This window comes from Erythranthe guttata, chromosome 12 (genome assembly GCF_056151865.1).
Source record: "Erythranthe guttata isolate IM_541 chromosome 12, IM_541, whole genome shotgun sequence".
Lineage (NCBI taxonomy): Eukaryota > Viridiplantae > Streptophyta > Magnoliopsida > Lamiales > Phrymaceae > Erythranthe > Erythranthe guttata.
Window position 1 is genome coordinate 14,249,946 of NC_142544.1, and position 12,126 is coordinate 14,262,071.

General features: G+C 35.2%; 2 protein-coding genes across 3 annotated transcripts; one reads left to right on the forward strand and one right to left on the reverse strand.

Moving 5' to 3' along the window:
• Positions 1-574: 574 nt before the first annotated feature.
• On the reverse strand, positions 575-7,558 carry LOC105965706 (sulfhydryl oxidase 2). Of its 2 annotated transcripts, XM_012990277.2 has the most exons (12): positions 6,940-7,558; positions 5,129-5,153; positions 4,968-5,060; positions 4,131-4,312; positions 3,846-3,912; positions 3,687-3,755; positions 3,527-3,600; positions 3,311-3,443; positions 2,083-2,123; positions 1,764-1,910; positions 1,230-1,670; positions 575-1,033 (listed from the first exon to the last, which is right to left on the reverse strand). In XM_012990277.2, the coding sequence occupies exons 1-12, from the start codon at positions 7,188-7,190 to the stop codon at positions 1,012-1,014; spliced, it is 1,545 nt and encodes a 514-aa protein (XP_012845731.2). In that variant the 5' UTR covers positions 7,191-7,558; the 3' UTR covers positions 575-1,011. The 2 variants fall into 2 exon arrangements, with proteins under 2 accessions (XP_012845731.2, XP_012845730.2); XM_012990276.2 differs by having other exon boundaries at positions 987-1,670; positions 6,940-7,354.
• A 2,883-nt stretch (positions 7,559-10,441) lies between these two features.
• On the forward strand, positions 10,442-12,104 carry LOC105965703 (pre-mRNA-splicing factor SLU7). The gene has a single exon (XM_012990274.2). The coding sequence runs from the start codon at positions 10,538-10,540 to the stop codon at positions 11,969-11,971; it is 1,434 nt and encodes a 477-aa protein (XP_012845728.2). The 5' UTR covers positions 10,442-10,537; the 3' UTR covers positions 11,972-12,104.
• Positions 12,105-12,126: the final 22 nt, after the last annotated feature.

Sequence of the window (12,126 nt, forward strand, 5' to 3'; positions counted from 1 at the left end):
GAGGCAATCAAAAGTAGAATGGAATAAAGTGATATCTAGCCATAGTACAAGATGAAAGTGAAATTTACCCTTTTTTTTTTTTTTTCTTTTTTCCTTTTCTCCTTTTCCGTTTCTATTTTCTTTTTGTAATAATAGAATTCAAATTGGCCGGAAAAACGATGCTTGTCAAGTTCGATATTTCAATATTTCTTTTGGCCTTTTGGTGTTTTCTTTTCTCAACTAACAATATGGCCTAAAACATTAATTTCCATTTACAACTAAAAAACATATTTTTAGGTTCCTCAACACACAAAAGAAAAAAAACATATGCAACTAGATTTCATCATTCTTTTAAAATAACTAGGCAATATTTGGTAGCATTTTCATTTTATTCCCACGGTTCCCCGGAAATTAATTCATATTTGATATTCTTTTCAAAAACAATATCATTTTACTTTTCAAAATTTTTATCTCAAGTGTATTTTTTCTAGTGATCTGCATTTATTTCAAAAGGGTTTTTTCATTAGACAATACATAGTTGACGGGATGCTGAAATCATCCAAACATGAACTTTTTCGTAATTTGTGCAAGAGGGTGGCCGTAATTTTCCCGGTAATATATATCATAGCTAATCCACAATCCCAAATGAATCCTTACAGACACTGTTTACAGTTAAAGCAGGTCATTAAAAGATTTCAGATTTCACCATGTAAAATAAGTAATGCATCAAATTACAATGGAAAAAAAGAACAAGTCCCAGAAAAAAGAAAAAGGAAAATCTAAATTAAAAAATACAAAAATCTTTCAATCTTACAATTCAAATGCAAAATCTATACACTCCCAATTAGGAAGCAAACCTGAGAAAAAAAAAAAAAAAAAAAAAGATATAAAAAAACTGCCTTGATGGAAGAAGGCTTTCTTTCATCTGGTTGTGATAGAAGAAGAAGGAAGGCCTGAGAAAGTGAGAAGCCACATGTGTATAAACTTTTTTATTCACTGTTGGTGTGTATAGACCGACCGAGAGCTTAAATATCAGTTCCAGCTTCTCCTCGGCCTGAAAACATTTGTGTAGATTAATCAAAATGACAAACTCCCTTTAATTATCACATCTCCATCATCTAATTTTTCCATTTTTTTTTCTATCGATTTATCATCTCTTAATACCTAATGAGAAGAAGCTATTACTCTATATAAATAATAATAATAATATTAGTCATATATTCTTAAAAGAGTGTAGATGGTGTTTATACTTCCGGCTCTTCTGATGCTGCCGCCAGTAGCAAGCCAGCGCTCCGAACGCACAGCTGGCAACTGCTATCGCCAGCGCAGCTCCAACAGGGACCACAAGTGCGTTCACCGACGCTGAAGATGCCGCGTCATCATTTAGGTTTACGAGCCTCTCCACTGTAAATTCCTTATCCTTGTTTAGGTTTACGAGCGCCTTCCCGTAATAGTTCATCAAGAACTTGTGGACCTCATCAAGATCCCATTCGATCGGACGGCTCTCGTCGACTCTCACAGTTCCATAGCAAGAAGGGCAGAGCTGTTGTGGGGGCCACGTGATTTTGGGGAACAGAGGGTCGTCGGTTTCGAGGGATGCCTCTACCTTCATTAGCCTCTCGTTGACTTTGTTGTGTGCTTGCCATAGCCAAAGGACAAAGTCACGGGATTTGTTGAAAGGGGTTGAAACGCTGCGAGTTTTGATACTTGTATACTTAGATGGATGTCGTATTTTTTTAATGGATATACTACTAGTGTAAGGTGAGGATGGTGGTGGAACTTACCTTGAGCACATGGTGTAAAAATGCTGGCGGCACTCCTCGCATATGAAGAAATTATGAATGAAATCGCAAATTGTTGTGAATGCCAGCTGGCTTTCTCCGTCGTCAACTCTTACAGAGAGTGAGTGCAATAAAACCCACAGACCACAACTGCAAAAAGAGACCGAAGCGTCAGTTACGACCAAAGTCTCAGTGTGCAATGCATTCAATGATGTAAAGGTGGTTTTTACAGGTTTAATTTACACGCATTCACAAGATGTTCACCCAGGACTTTTTCAACAATGTTACAATATTTGAGGAATACAAAATAAATGAATCTTACCTAAAACCTCTAGTCTCATTCTTGCTTCCCCGACAAAACATCTGCAAAAGAAAATTCATTGCCAGATTGGTAAAATCACTAGCTGATAATATTATTAAAATATGGACACAAGGATTCACCTAAAAGAGTTGATCAAATTGACATTGTGTGGGGAACCATGATAATAAGCATCAAATGGTGCAAGGATTAAGGCTGGCCAGTGAGAAGTTTGCATGCGGGATCTCTGAATATTAAGTTGCACAGTCGTTCAAGTTTTTATGCTTTTTCTTTCAATAACTATAAAGGGATAAAATCCTAATGCATTAGGTCAAATCCTGCATAAACGTTTCACTAGGTCGTATGTTGTGGACTAGTTAAGCCAGTATAGTAAGCTCGGGAAAAGCAAAATTCATGCCGTTTCTTGAGGGAGCTCAGTCAATTTGACTTCTTGTTTAGTATTGAAAACGCTGCACTTACACTGCTCAATATTGGAACCTAAATTGATAAGTTCAGCTCCACCGCACTGACCCATGCAGGAAATCATTTTAATAAACTTTCTGATTATCTGATAGTTCCATAAATTGACTTCTGACTTCTAAATAACCAAAGTTATTTTTCTCAAATTAAGATATAATTAAACTAGAGGCACTTCACGTGAGAACGCTACCTAGCAGCAATACCGACACATTACAAAAATTAACTCAGGTTCGAAAATGTTTATGAGTGAAATAGTCTTTTCAAGGGTAGAATGATACCAGAGTACATTAGCCATACAAATTTAACTTTGATAAAAAGAGTCAAATTTTTATAGATAACCGTAAAATCTATGCAATTTTAAGTGATCATGCATTTTAAACTAGGATTTAAATCTCCTCTTATGTATTCCACTGAAAATATCATAGGGCCAAAATAGAATTTTCTGATCAATGCTTATGAACTATTACTTTTTAAGAGATGTCGATTATATATTCCACTGAAAACACCATAGGGCCAAAACTGAATTTTCTGATCAATGTTTATGAACTATTGAATTTTAAGAGATGTCGATTATACAAGCATAAGGTCCAATACAGTGAGCATATATGCAAATTGTAATGAACTAATGAGCTAACATGTGAATACATTAGTCAAATGATGATATGTACACAAACTTGACCCACACAGAGCAACAGAAATATCATAAAAGTATAAGTTAAATCAGATAAAGTGGAAGTTGGAAAGAAAGAGGTTGAATAACAGATATACATACCCAGTATCCACGAGGAACATCTTTTCCACAAATTTGATAATTCCTGATTTCTCCTCTCTCGCCACTGTCAATCTCCTTGTTGGCTAAAAGATTGTCAAAATCGACTAGTAGTTCTGCAGTTCCCTTCCGGCATCTAAAAAACAGTATCCAGAACAGTCAGGAACATAGAAATACATTAGGATCTAATATAGAGAGAAACAATAAATAGATGCTCACCTTCTAGATGGATGATGGACTACCAAAAGTTGAAAGAATTTTACAAGTGATGCTTTAGTCTCTGATTTGATCATCTATACATGATTATTTCTTGAGTTAAATAAAATTCATAAAAGGACAAACCTAGCAGAATATGAATTAAACCACATATGTTATTCACCTTGTGGTCTAAGATGATGCCAAAAGCAGTGGTTGTGGCCTCCTCAATGTCATAAACAGCACGTGCAATCTTTCTCCAGAAACACATCACAATAAGTCAGAAAACGCAGATGTTATATTTTATCAATTCATTTAAGCATTTAGATCATGTCAAAAGGACCTGTCCAATATCTGAAGCATTTTTCTGAAGATCATTCTCATATTTCCGGTCTTCCAAGCGATATGAGCTAAAAATAAGAAACAATATATTCAAAGAGATGAAATTAAACCCACTGTTAGTTTCAAATGTGCACCCTACGTTATTATAGTTAGAAAAGCATATGTGAATCTCAATAAAAAAAATAGACAGTAGGATTGGGAGGATATTATACAATGCAAATAGATTCATAACTTCCAATATGGGTATTTCACTTGCTTCTAGTCAATACAAAGAAAAGTCTTGTACCTGTTCATTTGCTTATTAATCCAATTTAGTAAGAGATCTGCTGTTCGTGCATCCTCGATAGAGCGTATTTCACTCTTTTCTTGCTTTGGGTCCCAACTCCCAGACACAAACTTAGAAGGTGGGCCCCACAGAAGAGTAGGGTAGTGCCCGACAGAGAACTTATCACAAAGATTAGTATTTATCTGTGCTGCCAGGCAAGTGATTTGAAGAAACAATCAAGATGCTATAATATGACAAAGGTTGTTCAAACGACAGAATGTACAACAATTAAACAGTTAAAAAAAACATATATGAGCAAGTGTGTATTTACTTGGACATGAATTTAAATACAATTCATGCTCATACTTCAAGAGAATATAGCTGAATATATTGCGAACCATATGAACAAAGAGTAGTGATGTGAACTTAAAATGCATAAAACCAAAAAAATGTTAAAAGAATGTGTAAGAAAATGAATCGAAGAAATAACAAGTCTTCATGAATATATAAAATATAAGTGTTGTATTTTTCCCTTTTTTTTGGCTTTCAGTTACAAATGTCATCACTAGAACTTGCTTCAATAAAAGGGAAAGGGAAGTGGTAAAAAGAAACAACAATCTTATGGGGCTTCCTAAGACGAAATCCTAAGCACTGTCAAAAACAATATTATAAGTCTTCTACATTAGATACAAATTAATTAAAACTCTCGGTGATTTGCGCTAACAACAGTAAGACTATAAAGTTCACATGGAGAGAATACTGATATGCAAAGACAATAACATAGAAAAGACAGTCATTTATCCCTAAACTGTTTCATAAACAGCTGCATTCCTCTTTTTATAAGCACAACATTAGTACCTTCAAGGCACAATCTACTCTGGTCAACAATATCATCCCTGGATGGACAGCGTCTGCTCCATTGAAAATCTTTGCAATCGTCTCATATTGTGGCTGCCCAAATTGAAAATTTGTAATAAGAACCATCGGCATGTGAAATAACATTTTTTTTTTAATCATACCTTGTAATTTCTGCAAGCAGGACACCTGAAAAGGGAATGAGAGTAAGCAATCTATTAAAGGCAAATTACAAACTTAATTCACATGATAGCTTCAAGAATTTTTAATGAATAAACAAGCCAAATATACAAACACAAATATACATGCCAAACAGTAGATGCATGACTCTTAAGAAACAAGCATTGACACTGAGAAAAGTCAAATCATGGTGCTCTTTTTTTTCTTCACATAGACTTTCACAGTGGTAAACTTTACAACAACTACGTATTATACCAAGTTAGATAAAGCAACTCAAGAGGCACAAACCAACACACACACAAGAAAAAGTAAAATCGTGCTTTTTATTTTGTCGCCAGTTGGAGTTCCACATAGTACAAACTCAACAGCTTTCACATGTTATCCTCAGTCAAACGAAGCAGCATCTACACTTACTTATTGACCTAAAAATGTTAACTAGACCGATGTGCAAACAACTAATAACATGAACAAACAGCTTGACACCCTACAGATGATATACTTCCATATTCAGAAGACCCTTATTTGTTCTTTATTTTGTTCGTCAGTATCATGTGTTTACTGAATGTGGCTGCTTATATTATGGCTGTCAATAACATTGGAGAAAAATTGACTTGCGAGTTACGATGGAATAGAGAATTTAAGGACGATGTTTCTAGAGTAAACAATGAAGTTATATGGGGGGGAAATTAGGTAATAAAGAATACTATCCTTTCTCAATTATAGAACTCGGGAGGCAATCGGTCGTTCAAATTAAACCAGGGTGGATTATAAAATGGATGCAGATCAAGGATGGAGAGGATCAGATATGCTGGTACAAACCATCGAAACCTAGATTATTTTCATCCAGCTTTATGTTGTTGTTTCTTATTAAAGACTACTTCATTCAAAAAGAGGCATCAAATCAAAAGCAGTCAAAACAAAAAAAGCCTACATTTTTGCTCAAAAAGATGTCTCTTACGGTTATCGTGCAGCTATATGTTATATATGCTTGCATTCAAGTAGAAAGCAATTGGACAAGCTTAAAAAATCATGCCATAACAATATCATCTCTGTAGCTTGTGAAATAAACTTCTGTCTCTTTTTATTTCCATCAATTAGCCTCTGCAAAAAGTGCATAGCTGTTTTAACTTTTACGTCTCTGTATTTTTCCCCTGATTATGCCACCTTAGCCCTTTTAAGGAGGTTTAAATATGTTATTCAGAGGAGTAAACTAGAAAGACAACAGTTCTCCAAGGATGTATTAGACAGGAACCACCTGGCAACACTTTAAGAGCAATATGAAACTCCTTTGGCCATACAAATCTGAACTAGTCATAATTTCCACAACCGCTGAATTACATTTCAGCATTAGAAAAATCATAACAAATGAGCAAACAGCATCACCCTAAATAATTTTGCATCCGAAGATACAATTAGGAAAGAAAAAAAGGAACACAAACATAGGACTTGTCAAATTTATCTTCCGTTCAACACTGGTTACATATTTATCTCAAAGTACAAATATTTTCCTCACATCCAAGACAAATAGTAACTACAATTTCCCAACCAACTAAATCAATAAAAAGCCTTAAGAATATGTAAATACACAGTAACATCACAAAAATCAAAACTTTCTTTCTACATAGCAAAATAACAGTCCCCTAACGCAAAAGCCATGAACTTCAGCACATTTAATCATCAACTCAAAGATTCTGGTCCAATAAGGTAATTCATTAAAATGCAGCAACAACATTCGTAGGAAGAAAAAAAAAACCCAATTTTTCAACATCAACAGAAAAGATTGAAAGAAACTGACCAGTGGGCAAAGAATTCAACAACGGCATGAGCAGCGGGGGTTTCCTTAAGCACAGAATCAAAATTCGTGGCGTTCAATTCAACAGCATAATCTTCCTTTTCCTCTTTATTTTTGTCGATTGATCGCAGAATCGAACGAGATCCAACCCTAATCGGAGCTGAAACTGAAATCGCAGGCGAAGACGACGCAACTTCGTTGCTATAGAAAAACAGCGAAACGATTAACCATGTGATGAAGGTTACAGAAGACATGGAAGTAATGCTGAGTCAAATAGATACAAAAATTCTGTAAGTATATATGTTGCAGAGGTTTTGTGAGGGGGGAGGGTGCAACGGCGCCGTTTTATTAATTGGTGATCGCCGTTTTGGGCGATGGTGAAGGGAAAGCTGCCAACCGAGTTGAAATTTGGGGACTTAATAAAGCAGTACTACACTTTTGAGCTTTCTGCTGCAGTTTGTTGTACCTTGCCCTGCTATGACTGTACTTTCACGAAAATGATAGCAATTGTAGCAAAATATATATAAATAAAATGTTAGGGCTTTTTACCTTTGGGGTAATTTGCTAGAACTATCTTAGATGTGAGTTTTATTAGCAAAAAAATCTGCATTTATTTGTTGTTATGTGTTCATTTTACAAGAATACCCCCATATTTTTATTAGTTGAAAGTCCTTCGAAAAAACGTGCTCAGATTTTCAATAGTTCAGTTTCCGTTTTCAAAGTATTTATATTTTTATTAGCTAAAGTTGTGCAAATTATTGTTACCGTTGCTGTTAGTTTTCATCAGCAATTTCGTTATAGAGATTTCGCATCTAGCGTATGATCCATAACGGAAAATGGCATTGGGACTTTTAGCAAAAATACGGAATTTATTTGTCTTTATAGCTATAAAGAATATTTTTTAGGAACTTTCAGCTAATTTCCAAAAAAAAATTGAATCTACAAACTCGTTCCCATTTTAGCAAAGCTTCGAGTTTTGGAAATCCCATGACATTTACAATTTTAGAATATTTTAAGGACATTTTGAAATCTTCAAAATTTTAGAACTTATTTTTGGAAAAAAAAAATTAAATATTTTTTTTGTTTAACGAGATTTATGGCATATTTATTGTCAAAAGTTTAGTGAGATTTACCCCACATATATAGATGACATAAATCATAATTACATCTAACAAATTAGTTTAAGGGAAGAGGAAACTTTGAAACCACTGTAAAGACGAAAAGAAAAAATAGAGATATTAATAATTGATGAGAATGATTAAAAAGAAGGGTAAATTACAATCACACCCCTGAGGTATGCTTAAATAATTTTAAGGTCTACGTGGTATCTATAATTACACTCATCCCCTGAAACGTAGTTAGAAACTCTAACGGGATAATGCATTGGAAACATTATTCCGATACGGTTCTAATGGACTATTAGTTTTAGCTAATGGTGGAGATAACATAGAGTTATGGGGAGTTATGGGGCGACATGGCTCCCCCAATATTTCTTAAATCACCCATAACTCTTTGTTGTTTCCACCACTATCTGAAACCAATAGTCCGTTAGAACTCTATTGTAATAATGTATCCAATGCATTATCCCATTAGAGTTTATAACTACATTTCAAGGGGGTGAGTGTAATTATCGATACCACAGGGACTTTAAAGTTATTTAAGCATACCTCAGGGGTGTGAGTGTAATTTACCCTAAAAAGAATGGATAATTTGACAAAACCCCCAATTACACGAGGGTTATTACATTAGGCCCAAAAAAAAATTCATTTTTAAGTTAAATTCAAAAGAGCTTTTGTTAATTAAAAATTCTTAATTATCACTATTATGCCCCTAACTAATTAATACAAGTGTTTTTAATATCTGTTATTAGAGAAGATACATAATATCTTCTACATAAATATTTTAATGAATACTTTCTCAATTAATTCCACCAGTAACGCTTATTGATTGAACATTTCCATTTATGTGGAATCGAAATTGTAACTCACATAAATAATAATTTGTTTGTGTCACTGGATAATAAGTGGCGGCTGTGCAGATTCACATGGTGGTTTTCGGCTCACATGAAAATTTAAGATGAGTTATATGTGAGGTTTTGTATTGATTTACGTTGAACAGTAATTTGTATGTGTATATACACGTTTTGTTGATATATATAATATTTGTATGTGTCTGGTGCACTGTACACGTTGTGTTGATGCTTAAACAAATGTAAGAGTGGTTTTTGCAAGTAGAATGATTTTTGTACACATAGTGGTTTTCGTGCACAAAGTGGTTTTCACGCGCAGAGCGGTTTCTGCCCTTCTCTTATTAAATACATAGATTTTGACCTTCCCATTTTATTGAATCCACTATTGTGTAAAGTGAATTTTGCCATTTCCACTTTAATACACGTCATTTTTTACCGAAAAAGCTTATGTGATGTTGAATCAATAAATGAATGTAGTTTGCCCTAAAGAGAAGAAGTTTTTGTCCGAAAATGATAGTAGAGTTTTTTAAAGTAAACGTGAAGCCATTGATGCAGTATTTGAAGATCAAGAGAAAAAAGATGAAATGAATTTTTGAGATACTGGAAAAGTTGAGGGTGAGTTTTGTGGAGAGATGGAGAAATATTGGAAGGATTTCGGGGAGACAAATATGAGGAAGATTTGTAGGTAATGCGATTTTGGGAAGGGATTCTGCTTTTAATTCACCGTATTTTTTATTTAAAATAATTATACTAATTAGTGGGGCATATTAGGTTTTTAGGCTCAGTGGCTTTATGTTAAATATCATTTACAAATTAAGCATTTATCAAGAAATAAAATCTCAAGAGGGTGTTTAACAAATAGGCCCCCTAAAAAGAATATATAACTGATGAGACCAAAAGGGCAATTTTTTTATAAACTTCCCCATAGTATTTTTTTATTAATATATACTAGCAATTCTTTCTGTCCGATGCACGGCTAGCGTTGAAAAGAAAAATAGATATATGATAATTAAATTGTGTTAAAAATTAAATTATACTATATTAAAATAATTAATTGTGAAATTTAAATTACCAAAATAACGTTAATATTCTTATAAATGTGATCATACAAATCCCAAGAAAACACATATATTTAATCAAGAAAATTAATAAAAAACTACATGCAAGTGGATTAGAATTTTGCTAGCCGATATGCAAATCTAAACAATGAAAGTCAAGAAAAAAAAAACATAACAAATAAGAGATGTAATTAGTTTTAATTTCTTGATAAATATATCATTAGGGTTTCACAACTGCACTAGTGTTTTTTACTTTTATATATTTGTAAAAAGTGAAATTATTCAGAATTACTTTTGAAAACTAGGGTTTTGTATTTAATTTAATTCCTGAATTTATTAATGAAAATTAGGGTTAAGAGGAATTACAGAAAATTGAAAATTGTCCTTTTCCTAACAGAAAAAGGTTAATTAATTTCCTAATATTCGCCGACTCCGAGTATTATATAAACCCGCGCTCTTCTATTCTACAGAAATCAACCATAATTCTCTAAACTCAGCCCTTTCTCTCTCTTCTCTCTCTCTCTCTCTCTCTCTCTCTCTCTCTCTCTCTCTCTCTTGTTTTTCACAACGAAGCATGTCAACTACGGCGTCGTTTAGATCTCGGAGGCAACAGCAGGAATTAGAGGAGGCGCGCAAAGCCGGAATCGAACCGGCCGAACTCGACGAAGATGGGAAAGAAATCAACCCGCACATCCCGCTGTACATGTCCACCGTGCCGTGGTATTTGAACGCAAACAAACCCACTCTCAAGCACCAGAAAAATTGGAAGAACAACTCCTCCGATCATACCACAAACAACTCCGATAGTTACGCCGCCAAACGAGACCCCTGGAAGAATTTCGATCCCGCCGCCGATTACAAACAGGTCGTCAGGATGCACGAGGCCCGCGGAGAAGCCCGGAGTAAGTATCTGCACAATCAGCGCCTTCAGAAATTGGATCACGAGAAAGGCGGCGGAGAAGAAGAAGAAGACTCTCTGAAAGTAGGTGATAGCAAACAGGTGGATTTCGGGAAGGTGGAGAAGCGCGTGCGCACCACCGGCGGTGGTAGTACAGGGACTGTTAGGAATTTAAGAATTAGAGAGGACACTGCTAAATATCTGCTTAATTTGGATTTGAATTCGGCGCATTACGACCCGAAAACCCGATCCATGAGGGAGGATCCGCTGCCGGATATGGATCCGAACGAGAAATTCTACGCGGGAGATAATGGCAACAGGGCCACCGGTCAAGCTTTGGAGTTCAAGCAACTGAATTTTCACGCCCGCGAAGTGTTCGACAAAATGGGGCTTGATCATGTTGTTGATGTGCAGGGTGCTCCCTCGCAGGCTGAATTGCTTTACAGGAATTTCAAGATTAATAAGGAGAAATTGAAGTCGCAAAATGCTACGAAAACTGCAATCTTGAAGAAATACGGGAATGCTGCTGCTAATACTGATGATCGAGAAGCTGTTCTTCCACGGGAATTGTTGTTGGGACAAACGGAGGTCGAGCTCGAGTACGATCGGGCGGGTAGGGTTGTAAAACAGGGTGCGATAATTCGTATTGTGAAGAGCAAGTACGAAGAAGATGTGTGCGTAAACAATCATACGAGTGTATGGGGTTCGTGGTGGAAAGATGGTCGATGGGGCTACAATTGTTGCCATCAAACATTGAGAAACACCTACTGTACTGGCAATGCTGGTATTGAAGCGGCTGCTTCAGATGTTACGAAAGCTAATGTGCATCGGAAAATAGAATCGAACCAAGCAGCAACTACTGCCAGTGATAACGATGAGATGATAAGAGCTGCGACTTGGGGAAGTCAAGTACCTGATGATTTAGTTTTGAACCAGAAAAAATTGGCTGAAGCGCTCGAGAAGGAGGATCGAAACAAGAACCAAGAGAGAGATGAAAGAAAACGGAAATATAACGTAAAGTGGAACGATGAAGTTACGGCCGAAGATATGGAAGCTTACAGGATGAAGAGGGTTCATCACGATGACCCAATCAAAGACTTTCTGCATTGATAAATATCACTATTGTTTATGCAACACACTTTTGTTATTAAAGTCAATTATTATTTTATTTTTTCAAATAATATGTAGTGTCTTAGGATTACATAAATTTAGAATAAATCCAATTTTAATCATTCATATAAAATGCAGAAAAAGTATTGATAAAA

What these genes read in the sequence shown, in the direction of transcription:
- LOC105965706 (XM_012990276.2), bottom strand. Translation starts at nt 7,190, where the DNA reads ATGTCTTCTGTAACCTTCATCACATGGTTAATCGTTTCGCTGTTTTTC. An exon ending in CTGCTTGCAGAAATTACAAG is followed by an intron (nt 5,061 to 5,128) that starts GTATGATTAAAA and finishes CAATTTGGGCAG; the next exon opens with CCACAATATGAGACGATTGC. An exon ending in GAGTAGATTGTGCCTTGAAG is followed by an intron (nt 4,313 to 4,967) that starts GTACTAATGTTG and finishes CTGGCAGCACAG; the next exon opens with ATAAATACTAATCTTTGTGA.
- LOC105965703 (XM_012990274.2), top strand. Translation starts at nt 10,538, where the DNA reads ATGTCAACTACGGCGTCGTTTAGATCTCGGAGGCAACAGCAGGAATTA.